At 40.2% G+C, this 20,481-nt stretch overlaps 1 protein-coding gene and 1 long non-coding RNA gene across 2 annotated transcripts; one reads left to right on the top strand and one right to left on the bottom strand.

The window, feature by feature from the left end:
• Window positions 1–590: 590 nt before the first annotated feature.
• Window positions 591–15,404, bottom strand: LOC309703168 (alpha-tectorin-like; the record flags this gene model as incomplete). Its single annotated transcript, XM_082527877.1, has 12 exons — window positions 591–607; window positions 6,009–6,087; window positions 6,248–6,435; window positions 6,529–6,660; window positions 6,770–6,969; window positions 7,125–7,187; window positions 7,297–7,384; window positions 7,509–7,665; window positions 7,969–8,212; window positions 8,375–8,504; window positions 8,619–8,703; window positions 15,396–15,404. The coding sequence occupies 12 exons, from the start codon at window positions 15,402–15,404 to the stop codon at window positions 591–593; spliced, it is 1,392 nt and encodes a 463-aa protein (XP_082384003.1).
• Window positions 15,405–18,482: 3,078 nt separating this feature from the next.
• Window positions 18,483–20,124, top strand: LOC309692818. The gene is made up of 3 exons (XR_014272461.1): window positions 18,483–18,518; window positions 18,720–18,807; window positions 19,521–20,124. It is a non-coding gene; the product is annotated as an uncharacterized lncRNA (long non-coding RNA).
• The last annotated feature ends 357 nt before the right edge of the window (window positions 20,125–20,481 follow it).

Below are 20,481 nucleotides of genomic sequence, written 5' to 3'. Positions count from 1 at the left end.
GCCAGAGATATCGTATCAAACAAAAATTCCTTTAGTTCACTCCTTGTGCTGAAAGTTTTCGTGTCACCCTCACTGCACCTCATCTTTGGGATGACTGTGTATTCACACTGTTAGAGTCCTGTTAATGCCATCATATTACAACAACTTTAATCTACATCTGCTTCTGCTCAGACGGTACCTTTTTAGGGACCAGGAACCAGTGGGGTAGAGAGGAGGGCTGGAGGAGCTACCTGATGGGAACCTCCCACTGATGAATCAGCCTCTTACAGAGAGACACCTGAAATAAGCCCCCGAGAGCTTCAGGTGTTTTTTGAAACCTTTCAGCATATAACATTTATGTCTTCTTAAATGGAATAAAATTAGAAATAATTCCTTATGAATTTTGATTGCTGAGATTTTTCTAGTGACCAACATCTTGTCCCGGTCCCGTTCGTAATCTCAGCTTTCTAATCACCACGTGGCTGCAAACACAAGTGCACACGGGCAAGAAAGTCGTCAAGGCCACCAAGATACAGAGACGGCAGAGATGGAGGAGAGTCCCAAGGCTGGAACGTTTGAGGCCAGAGATATCGTATCAAACAAAAATTCCTTTAGTTCACTCCTTGTGCTGACAGATAAACAAAAGATTAATACACTAATCAATTTTTGTCAGAAGCACGTCGCATATGCCAGCAACACAACTCTAAGTAGCTACAGAGAGACTGATTAAGCAGTAAGAGTGAGTTACCCAGAATTAAACACAGATCGGCCACAACTGTTATAGGTAAAAATGGAATAATGTCACTCTTTCACTGGCTAATATGATCACTTCACTGTTGGTCATTAGTCGCTCAATGAACATTTCATTAAACAGAGCAGGAATGTTTAAAACAGCGTGTTCAAACATCCTAGTTTTATTTTGAATGCTCACATTACTTCTTACTTTGCAAAAACACAAAACTAGCAGGGTCAGAATTATTAGCATCACTGATGCTAACAGTCAGCTGTGTGTGGTCTCTGTTGGATAACAGCCTGAACCGAGTAACCCCAGCCTATTCTTCTTTTGCAAAATTCTCAAGCACCTCCAGATTTGATGATCATCTTTTATGGAGCTCGGTCTTCAGTTCCCTCCACAGATGTTCAGCAGGCTTCAGGTCAGGACTTTGTGCAGGCCAGTCAGTAATGCTCATTGTGAGCTGGTTTTTCATCGCCTCCTGAAGGAGCCACGTCTGTTTTGTTTTGCGGTTATGTTGGAAGACAAAGTGAAGACCCAAGCACAGTTTTGCTGCTGACTGCTTGATGTTTTCCTTCAGGGTTGTCACATTTTCTTTCTTCATGTTTCCTTCCACTATGAAGCATCCTCACCGTGTTTCACTGTGGGGACGAGGTTCGCTAGGAGTTGGTTGTTCTGGGGTCTTTAGACACGTCTCTCACTAGTTTTCTGTCCAGTCTTTGAGATCTATTCCTTCCAGTCTCTGCCAGGCTTGTTCTGTACTGTCTGGCTGTCTTTGAATGTATCGATGATCCTTCTCACTCCACTTCTTGACACCTGGAAAATTTTTGTTAATGTTGTATTTTTAGCTCCAGCTTTCTGAGCCTCAGCAAGTCTTTTTCTCAAGTCTAAACTGATTTCTTTTGGTTTTGACATAATTTATCTGTGTAAGTTGAAAGATAATCCTCAGTTTTAACTTATTTCACAAGTTTTGTGGATTTAAAGTTAAACTAGATCATTTGCACAGCTGTGGCTTAATAAAAAAGTATTTTTTTCAGGATGGGTTTGATTACAATTTTGTTGTTCTTGACAATAAGATTCTGAAACAGAAATAATTTAGGCTTACTTAAGAAAACTAGTATGTTTACACATGCCATGTTGAAGTTTGAAAAGTTTTAACCCAAATTTTAAATTTTAGCGGATGAATGGAGGGAACATAACAGGATGTAAAATATTGGTCATTACATTTAAAGATGTTAGAAGGATCGTTGTGCTTAGTCTTTGGACTCACTGACCCATTGATCCAATCCTTTGTGAGCAGGTTTTCTGATGTTTGACAAAAATCTCTAGTAAGTGTCATTAGCATCAGCTTCATGTCAGAATTATTGGGTGTAACAGATAGAAAAGCTCCCACAGTCCCTTTATCAGCCCTCTGAAATATCAAAAGATGCATTTGAGTACACAGCATGTTTACAGGTAATCGTGTCAGTGTTACGTAGTTGTTATCAGTCCTTGACACACTCATCTGAAAAACCCCATTATACGTCATGTTGCTTTGACTCGGTGTAGACACAGATACAGGATGTGGAACAGTTTGGATAATAAGGACTTTAGTGTACATTTTGTTCCCACTGGGATTTTATTACAGCTAACAACAATACGCACTTTACATTCTGAAAGCCTTCCTTTACTCTGACATTTGGGCTCTGAATCAAGAACCGTTAAGTTTGTACATGCTTCTCTGATGGTGAACATCTGTCGGCGTATGCTTATGTACTCGGGCTAACAAACTGCACCACAGAAAGTACACTATGTGTACTTTCAAAATGCATTTCTTGCAAAAATTTAATTTTTGTCATATGTACATCATCTTCATCACAGTCTCACTTTTTCAATCACATGACATTTTACTATGGTATTCTGGTTGTGCTTTTGTGCAAGAACACGTATTTTAAACTGGCCAGACTGCATCAAGATGGGATTTTAGTGGAGCCGAGTGTAAAATGAGGATCTTTCAGTGCAATGATGTCATTTTGCATGCACTGAAAGTTTTCGTGTCACCCTCACTGCACCTCATCTTTGGGATGACTGTGTATTCACACTGTTAGAGTCCAGTTAATGCCATCATATTACAACAACTTTAATCTACATCTGCTTCTGCTCAGACGGTACCTTTTTAGGGACCAGGAACCAGTGGGGAATGTAGACAATTTAACTTTTAACAATTTTACTTGAGTGAACTATGTGAAAACCTCCTTTATTTATGAAGAGTCAACAAAATATTTGCAAAAACACAAAACTAGTTACAGTATCATCATGCAAGGACACAAAGACTATTTTTAGGTATTTTGAGATGAGACATCTAGAATGTCAAGGCTTGGGAGGAGCAGATATAAGGGCGCATTTCACATTTGATTTTGAGGAAATCAACATACTTTGGGTAAACCATGTGGAGCGATTCTCACAGAATCATAAACACAAAAAACTTGCTGTGCTACAAATTGAAAGACATCACCACTGTCGTGAAGGTAAATGCTACTAATTAGTGAACTAAATGACACATTCAGAATACTTTATTAATCCCTGAGGAAATTATGTGGTTACACATAATTAATGTTAATTAATGCAAATCAAATTAATTTGATTTACATTAAAATTAATGTCAATGTCAATGAAAAGGTGACAGGCATGTTTTCTGGAGTGCATCTTGCCAAAACACCTAGTGTGACAGACCTCATTCCAAAAGGTTGGACAGGATGTGAGATTGAACATTACACAACTTTTTATTTATGTCTGTTCCCAGAGGCCATTGTTGAGTTGTGGGCAGTACACCATCGACAGCTGGAGTGCATCTAGGATCCACCATACATGGAAATTTTTAGGTGTAGGCTGAATTCCAGTGTTTTCTGACAGGATGTCAGGTAAAAGGTGTATTGTGTATATTTGTCTGTAACAAGTTAAGCATGTGATCGTGTTATCATTGTCATTAATTTGATGATTATGTTTAGGTCCCCACCGTGCAGCACAGCTTTATCGCTGCAGTGTGAAGCTCTGACAGGAGCTCGGTGCTGTATTTGGTGGTCAGGGATGAAACACAGGGTTGTCTCTGCGAATGCTTCAACTCTAACTGTTTGGAAAAACTGTTGAATCTAAACTTTGATTGTGTCCTCTGTTTTATGTTATTTGAATTTTCTTTTAGATGTACATAACTTTAATCATCAGCTGTAGTTTTTAAATGTACTTTAGAAATAAACTTGACAGATAATTATGACATTTTTGGTTTATTTTGAGTTGGTGTGCTTGTGCTTTCCTTGTGCCATTGTTGATAATTTAGTTCAGCTGGGTCTCGTTCTACATGGCTGTCTGCACTTCCCTGAATTTCCCTCTGTGTATACTTCAGTTGCCACATTCTGTATATACTAGAGATGGCACGATACCACTTTATATGTCCGATACTGATATGAATCCGATATAGTGTATTTTTTAATCATTAAAAATGTTTTTTGAATATCTTGCTGCATTTTGTATAAGTTCATTCTCAAGTTTAAAAAACAAAACACTAAAGCTATTCTGTTATGCCTGTATGCAAAAAACACACTGCACTCAAAATATTTCATAGTTCAGCAATACTGATCAATCTAATAAACTTAAATCCTCCATCCTCTCTATTCTGGTATTTTAAAGAGTACTTGGCAAAAACATTAAACAGCCAACTGAAATAAATTTTTCTAATGTTTAAAGTGTCAGGAGGCTTTTAAGAAACTGAGTGGAAGGACTTGCTTCTAGGAGGACTTTGAGTCACCAAATACATTTCTCACTTCAAAAATGATGTGTTCAATTTATTTCTAGAAGCTCAAAATCATCTGCAAGTATTAAGGCCTTTATTTTACCTCAGATACACAGCTAGAAGCTGCTCCTGTTCCCTGTCAGTCAGTTCCCTAAAATTACTTCTCTGCCTCCACAGATGTCTTCCCAACTCTGCTAACCAAACCTCAAACTGCCCCACTGACATCCTGAAAAATGCACGAAAGCGGTCATGGTACAGATTTAAACTCCTGGATCAAATCTCACCGGCGTTCTTCTTGTGAGAAAGTGAACCCAAAAACTCATCCCAAAAAATTCTGAAATTCTTGTAGTCTTTTGCATAAAACTTAGTTTTTGTTTTGTTTTTAATGCTCTGAAATAATCTGGGGTGCATAGTATTGTGTACATGTGTGGTCAACTTCTAAATTCTGCCTAACAAGATTTAAAATAATTCAGTGCTTGCCTCATCTCCTACAACATTAGTTTCCTGTTTGCTATGGTCACCAGAGATGGGCAGTAACGCGCTACTTATAACGCGTTACTGTAATCTGATTACTTTTTTCAAGTAACGAGTAAAGTAAGGGATTACTATTGCAAAATCGGTAATTAGATTACCGTTACTTTCCCGTAGGAACGCTGCGTTACTGCGTTACTAAAACCGTGATTTTTTTGCGAGAATGTCTCACGACAGTGACGTAAGCGAGTGCGCCGCTAGTGACAACAGCTGTGTGCAGATCAACAATGGATCATATATCGATTGTGGGAGAGAGTATGAGCGTGCAGCGTTTAAAGCTTGGAAGTACTGACCTTACTTTGTGTTTGATTCCATAAAAAGTGACAAAAACATTAGTGTCCGTTGTGCGTGGGAAGAAAACTTTTTACAGCGAAAAAAACCCCTAAACTTCCAAGCAAGCACCGAGTGCGCAACGACGTAATGGGAAACTCACAGAGAAACTCGCGGATTCTTCAACTGACCGCTGCGGCTCACCTGCACCAGGGTAAACCTCCGCCTACCCCCAGTCCTGCTTTACAGGTGAAAATAGAGCAACAGGACCGCTGAGTCTTTGACTTTATTTATTTTCTGCTGTGTTTTACTTGCATCTATTTGAAAGAGTGAGTGTAAACACAAAAAATATTTTATTTTATGTGCTAGAATGTGTAGAAAATAGGTTTAAATGTTAAACTAATTTATTCAAGTCAGAGAATGTTGCATATAATTAAATTTTTGCTTGATGCATAAAGTTAAAAGATTAAAACTGATAAAACAAGTTAAAAAAAAAGAGACTTTTCCATTTGATTACATTTTGTATGATGGATTATGCAGAAAAAGTAGAATTGGGCTGAAAGCTTTATCACCTCTTCAGGTTGTAAATCGTGTTTTTAAGAAGTAACTAAGTAACTAAGTAATTAATTACTTTTGAAAATAAGTAATCAGTAAAGTAACGGGATTAGTTTTTTGGGGGAGTAATCAGTAATTAGTTACTGATTACTTTTTTCAAGTAACTTGACCAACACTGGTTGCGAGTGATGACGTCAGAAGAGTAATTCTGGCTCCTGATGGTGTTCTTATAGATGACGTAGCTGTTGTTGGTCTGCAGGGTCACATAATCAGATACTAAGCAAGTTCTTCATTGTTTCATCTTTAACATCTGATACTCTTTAAGATGTTGACTGACTGGTATAAACTTCAGATGACCAAAAATTTTAGAATTCACAGAGATCAAAGCTTAAACAGCAGGAGATGAAACCCACCGTGACCACCGTCCCACATCTGTTGCTGCTGTTGAAGCTGAAGGTCACCATGTGGGTGAGCTCGTCCACCTGACCCCTGCAGGTCGGGTAGTTGAGCTGTAAAGCAGAGTAATTGATGTGTTTGTCCTCCAGGAGACAACCGACCAGAGTGACTGAAGCAGAGTCCTGCATGCAGACCGTTGCATCACCTGAACGTCACAATATCAGTCAGAAAAATCACAATTAGAAGCTTTCCTCCATTATTCAGCCCTGTTGTCATGGTGATGTCACAACTGTCGTACCCAAAGAGTTGATTTCTTGGTACTTGGAGGCAAAAATGGCCCGACAGAAGCAGCGGGTGTCACCACCGACCGTCTTCTCACCACAGAACTCGTGATCGCTGCAGGTCCTGTCCTGACAGAAAGCCTCAGAGGCTACAGAGGAACACACTGATGTATTATCCTGAAAACGTGGGAGCTCTAAAAATCCACAGTTCAGGTCTTTAACAAAGGAGAGCTTATTAATGTCTTATTAAGGTCTTACAGCAGCCGGTCTTTGATGTCCAGCCATCCTGAGCGTGGTTGTGTAGACTGCAGGCTCTGGCGTAGGCCTTCAGGAACTGACAGTTGAGTCCGTCCACTGCAGGATATTTACACAAAGTGTTGGTGCAGGCGGTTATGTAGGGCTCTGGGTCAATGTCACTGTTACAGGAGGAGAAGGGCGCCTCCTTCAGGAGATTACAGCTGTACCACAGACAGAAGAAGAAGTTGAAGATAATAAAATGATAATCTGTAATCAGATGTGTTTATCTTCTATCTGTGCTGCAGTTACATGTGATGTACCACAGAGATCAAGGTACAACACAGATGTTTCCTGCCTTGTGGATCAGTCTGCTCACTGTTCAGTCACACTGGTGCAGTCGATCGTGGTGTCAGCAGGCTCACTGTACTGCATCTCACAGCTAGGGGGCGACAAACAACAAAGTTCAGGCTCATTCATACAAACAGAATATCTGCAACATCAGCAGCAGCAGCAGTCAGAGGGACTCTGAGCTTGTGATGAGGTCTTACCTGGTGGAGCTGTACTCAGAGAGCCTCAGGTCACTCAGAGACCTGCTGGAGTTTCCACACAGACCCTCCACAGATGAACCAGCAGGTCCTGCACAGGATCAGGACAGAATGAGTCAGATCAGCATCAATATTCAAACTGGACAAACACAGAAGAATAAATAACAGCACAGTTTACAGTTTACGTTACATGAATTAAACTTTATCTTCTGTACCTTCTAAGAGGATCTGTGCGGTGTAGCCGTCAAAGAAGACAGAAATGTTGAGGTTGGAGAGCAACAGCTTGGCAGTGACTCCAGTTTGGTCCTGAGAGAGCTGCACACCATGAACCAGCTGAGGCAAACTTTCAAGGGTCAACATGAAGTTGTCCAGCTGCATCACAGCAGAGATAAAGTGGAGGAAACACTGAGTGAAACATGTCAAACACACAAACAGGCTGATTTCACAGCAACAGCTCTGAAAGAACTGCTTCTAACAGCCCTGAGAAGAACGATGCGAGGAAACACAGCAGTTTCTTTGCATAACCTAAACTTGCACCACTGACCAACAATCGACCGAATTGTTATGACCATTAATTAATTGCCATGAGCACCATTGAGAATCGGGGAATGGCTGCAACAATGTACATGGCAATATGGTTAAAGATGTACCCTTAGCTTGCCTGACGCAGCTTACCCAAACTCTCCCGCCTTGTTCCAGGTGAATATGAACACCTGGCCCATCTAGACGCAGTATCACGCTGTCCAAAAAGCTCACATCTTCACGACGGCGGTCTCTGAAATTTGCCACGAGGTACAGGTTTGGGATTGACGGAATAGAAACCAGAGAGTAAGCACACCGATCCTTGATGAAGTTGAGTTGGCCGTGGACGTTGATGACAGTTGGGCCAGTCACAGTACAGGTGGTGTCCACTACACAGCTGATGGAAGCAAAGAAGAAAACAATCAACCACTAACCTCATAAGCCGCTGATGAGGAAGAGACCAAATACACAAAATAAAAAAAATTAATTAAATTACATTAAAAAAAAATCCCTTAATGCATCAGATCTTTCTTTTAAATATAAATGGGGTTATATTCACGTGTTGTTTCCTTGACAACGCTCCAGTGGACCACAGCCAATGGTTTCAAGGACTGCAGTTTCAGAGCAGGTGAGTTTGGAGCAGGTTTCTGGATCAGCGCTCACCACAGTGTCAGGTTCATATGCAATACCTGAGAAGTGATGGACGGTTTACTTTAGTTTAAAAACCAACAAGAGCAAGCAGAAAGGCACAGCACTCCCTGTAACATCCCAGAGTCAAAGTAATGAGCCTGAGATTCACCAACCTAAGTGTCTGCATCCACTGATATCTTGTATTGTATTCTTGTACACTGTAGTCACCTTGATACCACTGATGTAAACTTCCAAGTCCTAAGCAGAACCGCACAAAACTCATGTTACACAGCAAAATCTCCAGTGTTAAATTAACACTGGAGAGTGTCTATATGGGTGCACACCTCTGAGTGTTAAATACAACACTGTTGAGTGTTAAATTAACACTTTGACAGTGTTATATGTTTAAAAGTAACCTAGTCAGTTTTGAAGATTAACAATGGCTAACACTGAGCAGTGCTGATTTTCTAACACTGGAAAATAACTCAAAATGTTAGAAATATTTTGCATTATTCTCCTGAATTAGAAGAAGGTGATAACTATTGCATTTGTTAAACTGATTTGCATTACATTAGACTGCTGATTTATTGTGAATGAATGATATTGTTTTATGATGCATTATACTGCTGAGTTATAAGAAATACTGTTCGCAGAAAGTCATCGCCTTATTTGTCTGATTAGAAGAGAACAGAATATACTGGAGTTTTCTGCCCCATCTCAGCAGGAGGCCGTAGCTTAGGCGCTGTGTGAGAGAAAGAATGTGAATCTCTCAGGCCTGAGAGATTGAACTTTAAAGCGCTATAAAATATTCTTACTGAAAACAGTCGCAAAGTATTTTTCTCCATGATTATAATGGGCTTGGGAGAAAGATGGGACATTGATCACATGAGAAGTCCTGAGCCTAAAAGGATTGCAGCGAGTCAATCCAGTCCAAAAAAACCACAAGGAACTGTTTTCCTTTAAAATGATGACGTCATCTTGCTGGTGATGGAGGCTCGAATAGGTTGCGCGTGAGACTCCATTATCAGCAATATCTGGTATGAATGTGTGTGGATGTATGCATGTGACTGGACTGTGATGGACTGACGACTAAAAGTTTTAACTGACTTGATACTGAGACAAAAACGGTACCGACTTTAGGATTAGTAAATGTCCACAAACAATTCACCCAGCCTGTAAAAGAAGGGTGGATGTTTTGTCTTGCTTCGTTTTGTTTTTGCAGGAACAGAAGGATGACAGAGACTAAAGGGGGAGGCTGTAGCTTCACATGAGTGTGAAATGCAGACTTAACCCTTTGGTTGCTAATTTTGAGTTACTGATGTTTGCATTAAGAAAATTGTGTTTTAGTAGCTCTGTTTTAATTAATGTATCACATTATATTGTTGGGAATGTTAAATGCTAAAGTGAAGAAAAGGTTTGATTTCACTCATGACTGAACGTGTTATTATTAACCATAGCAGGCCACTGTAAAGAGTCAATTAACTTTTATAGAGGAAAAAAAAAAAGCCAAAAAACCCTCTATTGAGGTCTGTGAATAACAGGGGAATGATAGACTTGTCACACTCAAAATGGAGATATGTAATAATAAACACTGGTCCCCGTCTTTTAGGTCCCTTCATTGAAATAGTCAATAATTCAGAAAAGTACAGATATAACCGACAGGGGCATGTGCTGAGGGGTGGTGCTGCACAAGAACAAGAGCAAAATAAAGAAAAATATTGTGTTTAGCTTTGAGAAATTCAAATTAAAACGTACCATTACACTCAGAGGATCAATATGAAATTCGATATATGCTAATTTTGTGTGTGAGTACATGACTGGTGACTGATCTGTCCTGAGCTTTTGTTTTTACAGCACCCACTTGACCACACCAACAGTTTCTCGCCACCAAAAGGGGGTACTTGCAAAGAATAGGGAGGAATATCATCAAAACTGGGAAAGGTAAGCCCCGAAGGGGATGATAACACCATAACTTTCACTTATGGTCAAATTCTCAAAATTTGACCCCAAACTTGAAAAATTCTTCAAACATTTAGAGACAGAGTGGATAAACATAATGTCGCAAACCACATAAGGATGGAGCATTGGAATTGATAAGATGGTGAAATAACACGCAGGAAAAATATTGACCATGTTGATTATGTTTATTCCAGTGTACAGAGATTGGCTAATCTGACCAGGAAATGTTATAAAATGGATTGTCGGAACAGTCAGCATTAAAGTCACCATTGACAGTCCAGACCAAGGTTATTATCGTTAACAAAAACTAACGAAATAACGAAAACTAGAAGTGAAAAAACATTTTCGTTAACAGAAATAAAAATAAAAACAAAAAAGGAAAACTAACTAAAACTGTAATGAGTGTTCACAAAACTAACTAAAATTAACTGAATTTATAGCAAAATGTGTTTCGTTTTCATTGATGTGTGTGTGTCATACGATAGTCAAGGGTGAAGATGAAGTTTAGTTTCCAGATTTTTTCTTGCTGTCTCATTATGCCAGCAGGTGGCAGTACGTTAGTCGTGTCATCTGTGTTGCTGCCAGTGTTGCCAACTTAGCAACTTTGTCGCTATATTTAGCGAGTTTTCAGACCCCTTAGCTAAAAAAAAGACGTGAAAGCGTGTATCACTTTTACTCTCAACAAGCAGCGGATGCTGTAACGCAGTCAGTTCTTGTTTTACTGTTTTACTCTTATGCTGTTTTGTGGATCACAAGGTTTAAAACTAGTTATAAACACACACACAAAGTAACTCCACAAGAGTGCCTATTTCGGGTCACTTTTGCCGGTCCAAGCCCAGGTAAAGGAGCAGGGTTGGAATTGTGTCAAAAAAACAAAAAAACAATAATTGCTAAAAGAAATTTAATTTATAGTTCTAAATAGACTCTAAATGCATTTAGGACGTTTTTTACTCACTTTATGTCTCTTCCACGATGTTATTTCTCTCTCCAACAACTTAGGTTACAATGAGATTAGCATGACCAATTATGCAAATTAGGCGATGACGTCATTTAGCGACTTCTAGCGACTTTTAGGACAACCAATAGCGATTTTCCTTATTGAGGAGTTGGCGACACTGGTTGCTGCTCCGTCCACGCGCAGACTCAGGTCAGGAAAAGTCGGGAGAAAGCGCCAGAGTCCAATTTGGGATTACTTTGAATATGACTGTGTTTTGGATAAAGGGACATTTCTAAAGGGAAAAAACTCCCACAAATCTTAAAGTGCACTTGAAAAGCTCACACCAGAAGGCTAACCTAGCTTACCTTGAGAAGGTAAGGGAGCACACTCAACCCTCTTCCCCAGAAAACAGAAGCTAACCCCAGGCAAGACAGCGTGATGCATCCCGAGACAACAGGATGGGGACATCTACATAACTGTGTGAGTCAATTGCCTTCAAAAAGTTTATCAATTCACTTGAACCAAAATTACGACCATCCTGGTGCTGCAAGAGTTAATAGTCTCAATACCCAAGGATAAGCAGAAGAGCATGACTGATATGATGGAACGGGGATTTCATTACACTTAGTTATTGCAAACACAACTAAAGCTATAACTGAAACTAATCAAAACTAAACTGAAACTAAGGATTTTCAGGAGAAAAAATAGAAACTAAACTAAACTAGCAAACAATTGGTAAAAACTAATTACAACTGACAGGAAATTGAAAATCTGAAGTCGAAACTAAATAAAAATAAAACTAATGAAAATTGCAAAACTATTAAAACCCTGGTCCAGACTAAGATGGCGTTGGACATCTTCAGGGCGGAAAAGTGTTGGTGTGAACAAGGTGTGGTTTGGCTTGTTGCATATATGTTTCAAGATGATACAGCTCTGGATGAACCAGTTACCAGGGCATGGAAGGAGGACGGACTCATTAAATGAGGAGAAGAAATTTTCTGGGATTGGTAACCCTCTGGGTGAGTGGTTGACTAAAAGCATGCATAAAATAAAAGCTATTTTTCATTATTGATTGGTAATAGATTGATAATTGGCCACATTTACAGCTGTATTGACTTGTTGTGGACGTAGTCTACTTCATGTTTAAGCACTCTAATTAACAGATTGAAAATAGTGACATTAAAGGAAGAGTATGCAGCGCCACCCTGTCAGACGCCAGTGACGGTGGGGCTCAGTGATTAATCAGGTGAGCTGCATTCATGGCTGAATCAAAACATAGATTCCCCTGCTGTGGTCATTGAGGGGAAAACAGGGGGAAGTGAAATTAAAAGAGGCATGGATAAACGTTTATGTGTGAAGGTTATAAACGGGATAAAAGGGGGTGTTTTACTGTTATTTTAGCATCAGCATTATTATTACATAAGAATCATATAACAAGCATTGCATTAAACATTTTTTTAAGCTATTGACATTACATTAACATTTGTTTTACAGTGATTGTTATAACCTCAGGTTAATCTTCTATTTACAGGTGTTAGAATAATCATATAATCTTTCATTGCAGGTGTAACCATGATCATTTTTATACATATTGCAGTTTGTTGCTCATTATAGAGTTGTGCTGAAGTTAATAAGGGTTAAAAGCTACAGTCAACGCGATGTTTGGCTGATCTATGGACTGGAGTGACTTCGAGCATAGAAGGCCGCACGCGCTTACATAACACTGATATCATGCTTTTCTTTGTGCTCTTTTATTCAGTTATATCTTTTGCTAAGTTTTAAGTAGTGGCAGTTGATTAAACAACATTCATTTAATATTACATACCTGATTCCGAGCATTACACACAGATCAACTTAACAATCTGCAAAACCTTGTGGCTGCATTGTTGTGTCTCCATAAGGGACAGTTGGCTCCAGGAGATAAGTGGGAGTCAGTGCCTGTCCTCGAGGAGGAGAGAATCTTCCTTTGCTGTCTCAGAAATAGTCAACAGGTTCATATTGAAGTGAAGTTCATATTATTACAGGTTTTGTTTCTTGGCAATTCTGCGGACGCAGGCTCTGGGCAGAGCCAGGAGTTGAACAGATCTAACATGACAATTAAAATGATTTCATTCCCTAACACAGGATGACAGGACTGGAGCAACGACACTGGATAGGAGAAAGTCTCATACTTTCTAAGATACGAGGTCACTAACCTTTTCTTTTAATTTTCTAGCTCTGTTGATTTGACACATGGGAATGTGTCAAAAAAGGGGGGAAGTTGAGTTTTAACATCAAACAAGGATTATATGAACATTTTTATGACTTCATTTGTGTTTTAATGACGTAGGTATGGTAAAGCTTAAGCTAATAGAGGTTTCCGGACTTTTTTATAGAATCAGTGAGAAGCATAAATCATTATTTCCATGTTTAAGCGTTAATCATTGAAATGAACTGAATAGCGTTTAGATGATAAAATGCCTGTGTTCATGAGAAGCTGAGTACCACACTGGAGAGGAAACCGTGGGACAGTAGGCGGAAGCAAACACATGAAAACGGGGGGCAAATGTTAGAATTAAAAATGGCTAATTTGTTTTTGATGTCTTTTGTTAAAATGAGTGGTTTTAATAATTTTCAGACACGCCTTGCAAATGTGCTTATAATGAGTTGGCATTTGGTCTTTTGAAGGTCATAAGCTTCGTTCGGCGTGATGGTCCGGACTGATATATTGCAGGTATTGACTTTGAGTGCAGAGGGCTAAATGCAAACACGCTTACACACACATAGGATATGATTAGAATAAGTCCCTGGGACATTCTGAATATTCTAAACCAATTCTGAATCGCCAGAAGATCAGTAGATAACAACATTAGATTATTAGGGCTAGGCAGAGAGGTGTTTTGGTTTTCTGTCTCTTACAGAGAAAAGAACAGACACCAGACGAGGTCACAGATATACGAGGATCCTTCGCAGCAGAGACAGACACAGTGACTGCCGAGACACCAACTGGGTTCAAGTGTCATGGCGCTTGGGCTCCGATTAGTCACCTCAAAAGGATGGATCCCATAAACACAGCAATAACCATGAAGGGGTTGGCGGAAATCCAGGAACACCTGACCAGCGAGGTTCGAGAGGCTCTTGGTCAAAAGGGGGACACGTTCCTGTTCCTTTTTCTGGAGGATACACAGGACCGGAGGATACACAGATCGTTGTTTGAAATCGGGGCAGAATAATCCCCTGATCTGTGCAACGACTGAAGGGTTGTCTAACCCCTGAGGTTGAAGAAAGACGAGCAGATGATCACCCAACTGGACGACACTGGTAGCTGCAGCAATAAAATAGAGGCTAAAAGCTCCTCGGACAGGGGTTCTAGTCTGAATACGTCTGGAGGGTATAAGGTAGCACCAAAATAAAGCTGTGGCAGAACTGGGGAGTGTCATCTGTACCTACTACTGTTGTAATAATAGTTTTTCTTGCATCTGAACTGCGCAAACACAGAGGCCATCTCACATATGGTTCACCCAACAGGGGGACAAAGGACCTGAGCGGTAAGAAGAAATGAACCCGGCCACACTGGATTGCAGGGTGTAGGTGAGCTCTTTATTCTAAAGAGCTCAACAGGGGGAGTGTGGGATTATAATATTATTGTATGCCATGTTAGACCCCTAATTAAAGATTGTGAATTATTATGTAGTTTTGGTTTGCATTATTCTCCTGAATTAGAAGAAGGTGAAAACTATTGCATTTGTTAAACTGATTTGCATTGCATTAGACTGCTGATTTATTGTGAATGAATGATATTGTTTTATGATGCATTATACTGCTGAGTTATAAGAAATACTGTTCGCAGAAAGTCATCGCCTTATTTGTCTGATTAGAAGAGAACAGAACATACTGCAGTTTTCTGCCCCATCTCAGCAGGAGCAGATAAACAGGGAGCCAAGGCCGTAGCTTAGGCGCTGTGTGAGAGAAAGAATGTGAATGTTTAGGCTTTTATAATTAGGTGGGGGCCACTAGAGGCTATAAGAGTTTGATCAATGCTCCACCATTTTGAGATCTGAGGCTGTCTGCGTACAGTGTCCATCTCCTACGCGTGTGACCATTAAAATCATTGTTTGACTTAACCCGGCCGGACCAGTGTTTTTCTTTTGGCTTTTCCTCTTGTATCCATCCCCAATATTTGAATCCGTAACAGTTGTTTTCACAGGTGTGCTCTATATCTCAACAATGACTCATATTAAGACGACAGTCTTTCACACAGGTCAAGTGCCTCTATGCACTTCATTAGTTTAAATATTTGCCTATTTTACTTCATCTCATATGTCATTGTACTGAATTTGAGCAACCCTAAGCTTAATGCAGATTACTTTTAACAACTATCCACCTCAATTAAATCTATGGTCTGGAGCACAGGCTGTTGTCGAACAAGCTAAAGAATAAACATTTTGTGTCAGCAAGGGGTGGGGGAAAGCCATTCACCAGAGCATATCTTAAGTGCTGCTGATGTGGGCTGGCCTTCTCCACACGCTCTTCAAGGCTGATGTGTTTTCTGAAAACTTCTAACATTTGAATCTCTTCCATTTATAAGCCTGCGATTAACCGCACGGCTCAGGTCCGCGTGAAACCCGCGCAGCCATGGAGCCGTCGCTCTCTTTTATTTTTATTTAAATACTTTGTGCTGCCAGGAGCAAAGTCCAGCATAAACGTCTGTCACCCTCTGACACACTCTTGGTTGCTTAGGATTTCATGATAACAACAACAGCTGCTGACGTCACAGACCACGTGTTCTGCTCCTTACACACTCACACAACAACAACAACAACACAAAAAAGGGCTATTGTCCAGCACAATCTGGACCCCGCGGAACTTCTCAATACCCCACAAAGCGGCGGACCCCACAAAGCGGTCTACATTTCTCCCCACTAAGACGGCGAACCAAAAAAGTTCGAACTGCGCAACTCTGCGACTTAATGCTTCTGTACAAAAAAACCCCACTGAGCGGCTTTGTACATCGCCCCACTAAGACTGCGAATTTATCCCCACTAAGCGGCCACGGACAACGCCCCACTGAGCGGCGAAGACGTACAGTTATAGAGTTGGACTCTAAACTTACTCGGTGTTGCTTAGCGTGTAGTATAGCCTCGGATCCCGCCGATCGCCATTCATCAAGGAGAGAAAACAGACAGCTCATCCACTGGCCTGATGACAAACTCTCACGTCTCGGGACTTTACTACAGGAACTTCCTGGCTGACGTCAGTCTTTCAGCGTGTCTCTTCTCCCCTTGGTGAATGTCGACTCCAGGGCTCCGGCTCTCAAAGGACCAATTAATGATAGGTTTGTAGCTTGAACCTATTCGCTGGAACGTTGAAGACAATATAATTACACAGCAAGCAAGACACGAAGTAGGCAAAGTTCTTCTTGTTACTCATGCATGAGGGAGACCTGCCTGGAGCCAAGTGTCGTTCCACCACTTGACCTCCGTCAGACTCCCAGCCAGGTTCCCCATAGCACTCCTTTTATTGTGGTTACATGAATATGCATAGGGTCATAACATACGACGGACGTCTACATACAAACAAAGAGTGTGTGTGTGTGTGTGTGTGTGTGTGTGTGTGTGTGTGTGTGTGTGTGATAAGTGATAAGTTAACAGCGATGCAGGTGGATGCTTCTCTGGTGTCCTGGATTGTTGATTACCTGACAGGAAGACCACAATATGTACGTCTCCCACAGTGTGTGTCTGACAAGGTAATCAACAGCATAGTGGCACCACAGTGGACTGTCCTCTCCCCCTTCCTCTTCACCCTCTACACCACAGACTTCAGTCCCTGCACAGAGACCTGCCGTCTTCAGAAGTTTTCTGATGACTCTGCGGTGGTTGGATGCATCAGCAGGGATGATGAGACAGAGTACCGGGCTGTGGTCGACTCCTTTGTCACGTGGTGTGAGCAGAATCATCTGCAGCTCAACATGGCAAAGACCAAGGAACTGATCGTGGACTTCAGGAAGACCAGGAAACACTTGACCCCTGTTTCAATCCAGGGGGTCAGTGTTGACATTGTGGAGGACTATAAATACCTTGGAGTACACATTGACAATAAACTGGACTGGGCTAAAAACACCACAGCACTTTACAGGAAGGGCCAGAGTCGTCTCTATTTTTTGAGGTCCTTCAACATCTGCCAGAAAATGCTCAGGATTTTCTACAAGTCTGTTGTGGCCAGTGCGATCCTCTATGCTGTTGCATGCTGGGGGAGCAGGCTGAGGGTCGCAGATGCCAACAGACTTAATAAACTGATCTGTAAGGCCAGTAATGTTGTGGGGATGGAGCTGGACTCCCTCAAGGTGGTGTCGGAGAGGAGGATGTTGTCCAAGATAAAGACAATGTTGGATAACACCTCCCACCCACTCCATGACATGTTGGTCAGTCACAGGAGCTCGTTCAGTGAGAGACTGAGATTACTGAAAAGAACCACTGAACGACACAGGAAATCATTCCTGCCTGTGGCCATCTCCCAGTACAACGCATCCACTTAACACACTGTTTACTGCTACAGCTACACAGCAAATTCAAAAGTGTTAAATGTTTTGGTGTTAATAGTCTTCTTGCAAAAGTAGAGTTGATTTTACTCTAAGTAGAGTCACATTATTTTAATGTAACTCTGAGGTGTAAAATGATAGTAGTTAAAATCGAGTGTTAAAAATGAGTGTTTCTCTGTCAAATCTGGAGGTGTTACAATGGAAACATTAACTCTTGACCTCTTAACTCTGAACTCCTACAGGGGCTATGACAGCAATAGAGTAAATTCACAGTCATTTTTTCAAAGATTGTTTCAATTATTATCATGAGCTTTTACTTCTGTGGCTCTTTGGAGCAGGGGCGGAGCGTGGGGGTGGCTTACTGGGCTTAAGCCCGGGTTGTTTTGTCAGAAGCCCGGGGTCTTTTGGAGTGTAATTTTTTCATAGTTAGATGTCTGGCTGACAACTGTATAAAACAAAAAGTACACACAATATTCGAAGCACATAGTGCACACTGTGGGAATTTACGACTGTGCGTGAATCCCCCCTGATATTGGTATGATCCGAGCTCAGGCACTAAGCGACTGAGCGAGGGGGCGGGGCAGCTGCTGCCAGCAGTGAGTGCGCTGTTGGAGAGACGGAGCCAGCCAACCATACTAAGGAGAGCTTAAGTTTGACCAGGTACCAAAGAAAATCATTCATACCGTACAAATAATGTAAATATGATGGTGCATCACGAAAGATTGATATCAAACTGATCACTTGACCAATATTACGTTACTTGCTCTTCAAGTGAATCAACAAATGGCGAAATGAAAAGCCGAACAAATGCTATTTTTTTTAGAGAGTCTTAGCTTACGTGTGTTTATTTCATATTTTCAGTTCTTACCCTCCCCGACTAAATCGGTTTCAGTAATGCACTGAAATATAAGAATGGACATTAGAGGCTTCTTTCAAAGAAAAAACTCAGGTAAATGTTATTTTATATATTATGCTTTGTATGTTGTTCAGTATATTTCTATGCAAAACAAGAGGGATTTCAGTACACAGCAGGATATTCACATTTGTAACCAGATATTTACATACACTTTAGGGAGAAAACATAAAACATTTTTACTGTACAAGATCAATTTAGAGTAAACTTTTGTTTTAGATAAATATTGAAATATATTTTGAATTTGTTAAATGTCAGAATAAAGAGAGACAGAGCTTCTATTTTTTATCACTTTCATTAAATTTAGGAGTACATATACACTACGTTTATTGTTAATTAATAAGAAAACTCCAGAGGATTCCATTCTGAGCTGAAGAAGCTTCTGATAGGTTAGTAGAGTCCATGTGAGTAAATTGGTGGCACAGCTGTGGATGCATATAAGGCAAAACACAGAGCCTGTTTCTTTGACATGGGAAAATCAAGAGATGTCAACCAAAACACCAGGAAAAGAACTGTGGAGCTCCATAAGTGTGGCTCAGTTTTGAATACAATTTGGTGCCATTTGCAATTAAGAAATACAGATAGTTTCTCTCTTTACTCTTAAAGTTAACAAATATGTTTTTTATATTTATCAATCTAAAAAAATAAACATTTAGTCTGATTTGATCTTACAATTAAAAAAGTGTTTGTGTTTTGATCTGAAGAGTACATAAATATGTGGTTTCAACTGTATATTTGATGATTGTCAGCACAAAGAGGGAGAGAGAGGAACAGAGAGGGAGATGGAGAATGAGGACAGAACAGAGATGAACAAGAGCAGGTGAGACACACATGTTACTCAAATGGTTGTTTACCAAAAGTATCACTGTATCATAGGTACTCATGTATCTCGTACCTAGTGTTTCTTTTTAGGTTTGCTATTTTTCAAATTCTATATTTATTAAGTTATGCAGGCTTGTTTGCACAACAAGGCTAAATAATTATATAAACTTTTCTCAATCTAAATAGTGGACTTTGGTAGAATTAAAAAAATAAGTGTAGTGCAGGTCTATGATGATTTTTAGTGCTACTATCATCTAGTTCTGATTCTGGTTCTGTCTTGGTTAAGTCCTCAGTAGTCCTGATTTTGAACTCTTGTAGTCCTGTTTTAATTCCGGATCAGTTCTGGGTCTGGTTGAATTGGGGTTTAGTCCCTGTGTCTTGATACAGCCCCGATTTTGTTCTGCCTTGCTGCTTAATTAAAAAACTAGTTTAAGGTGTCCTGCACATGTGATATATATTTTTCCCTATATGAAGTCATTCTTTTTTGAACAAAACTCAAAACAGAGCCTATTAATCTTTCAGTCATTTCTACACCCCCCCCTCAAAAAAAAAAAAAAAAAAAATCCCACATGCATACTACCCTTTAGGGCTAAGCCCCGGGTGTTTCAAATGTCTGGCTCCGCCTCTGCTTTGGAGTTGAGACGAAGCTGTGTGAAAGGCATTAGCCATGTTGCTCGGTGATAGCATAATATTCTGTTTTAGCTAGCTGAAAGGTATTGTTTGCGGCAAATACCACAGCCTTGAAAAAAGCTTGCATGTGAATTTTCAGTCAAACTTTTGGTCAAATACACCTAAAACAATGTCTAGAATGTGAAATGTTGGTATAATGGTGCTACTTGAAGCCTGAAAACGATCGCCCATAAAAAAAAACAAAAAACGAGCAAACAG

Source organism: Aulonocara stuartgranti, assembly GCF_965226115.1.
Source record: "Aulonocara stuartgranti genome assembly, chromosome: 3".
In the NCBI taxonomy this organism is placed as follows: Eukaryota; Metazoa; Chordata; class Actinopteri; order Cichliformes; family Cichlidae; genus Aulonocara; species Aulonocara stuartgranti.
Note: the sequence above shows the minus strand (reverse complement) of the source record. Positions and strands in the feature narration are given on the sequence as shown.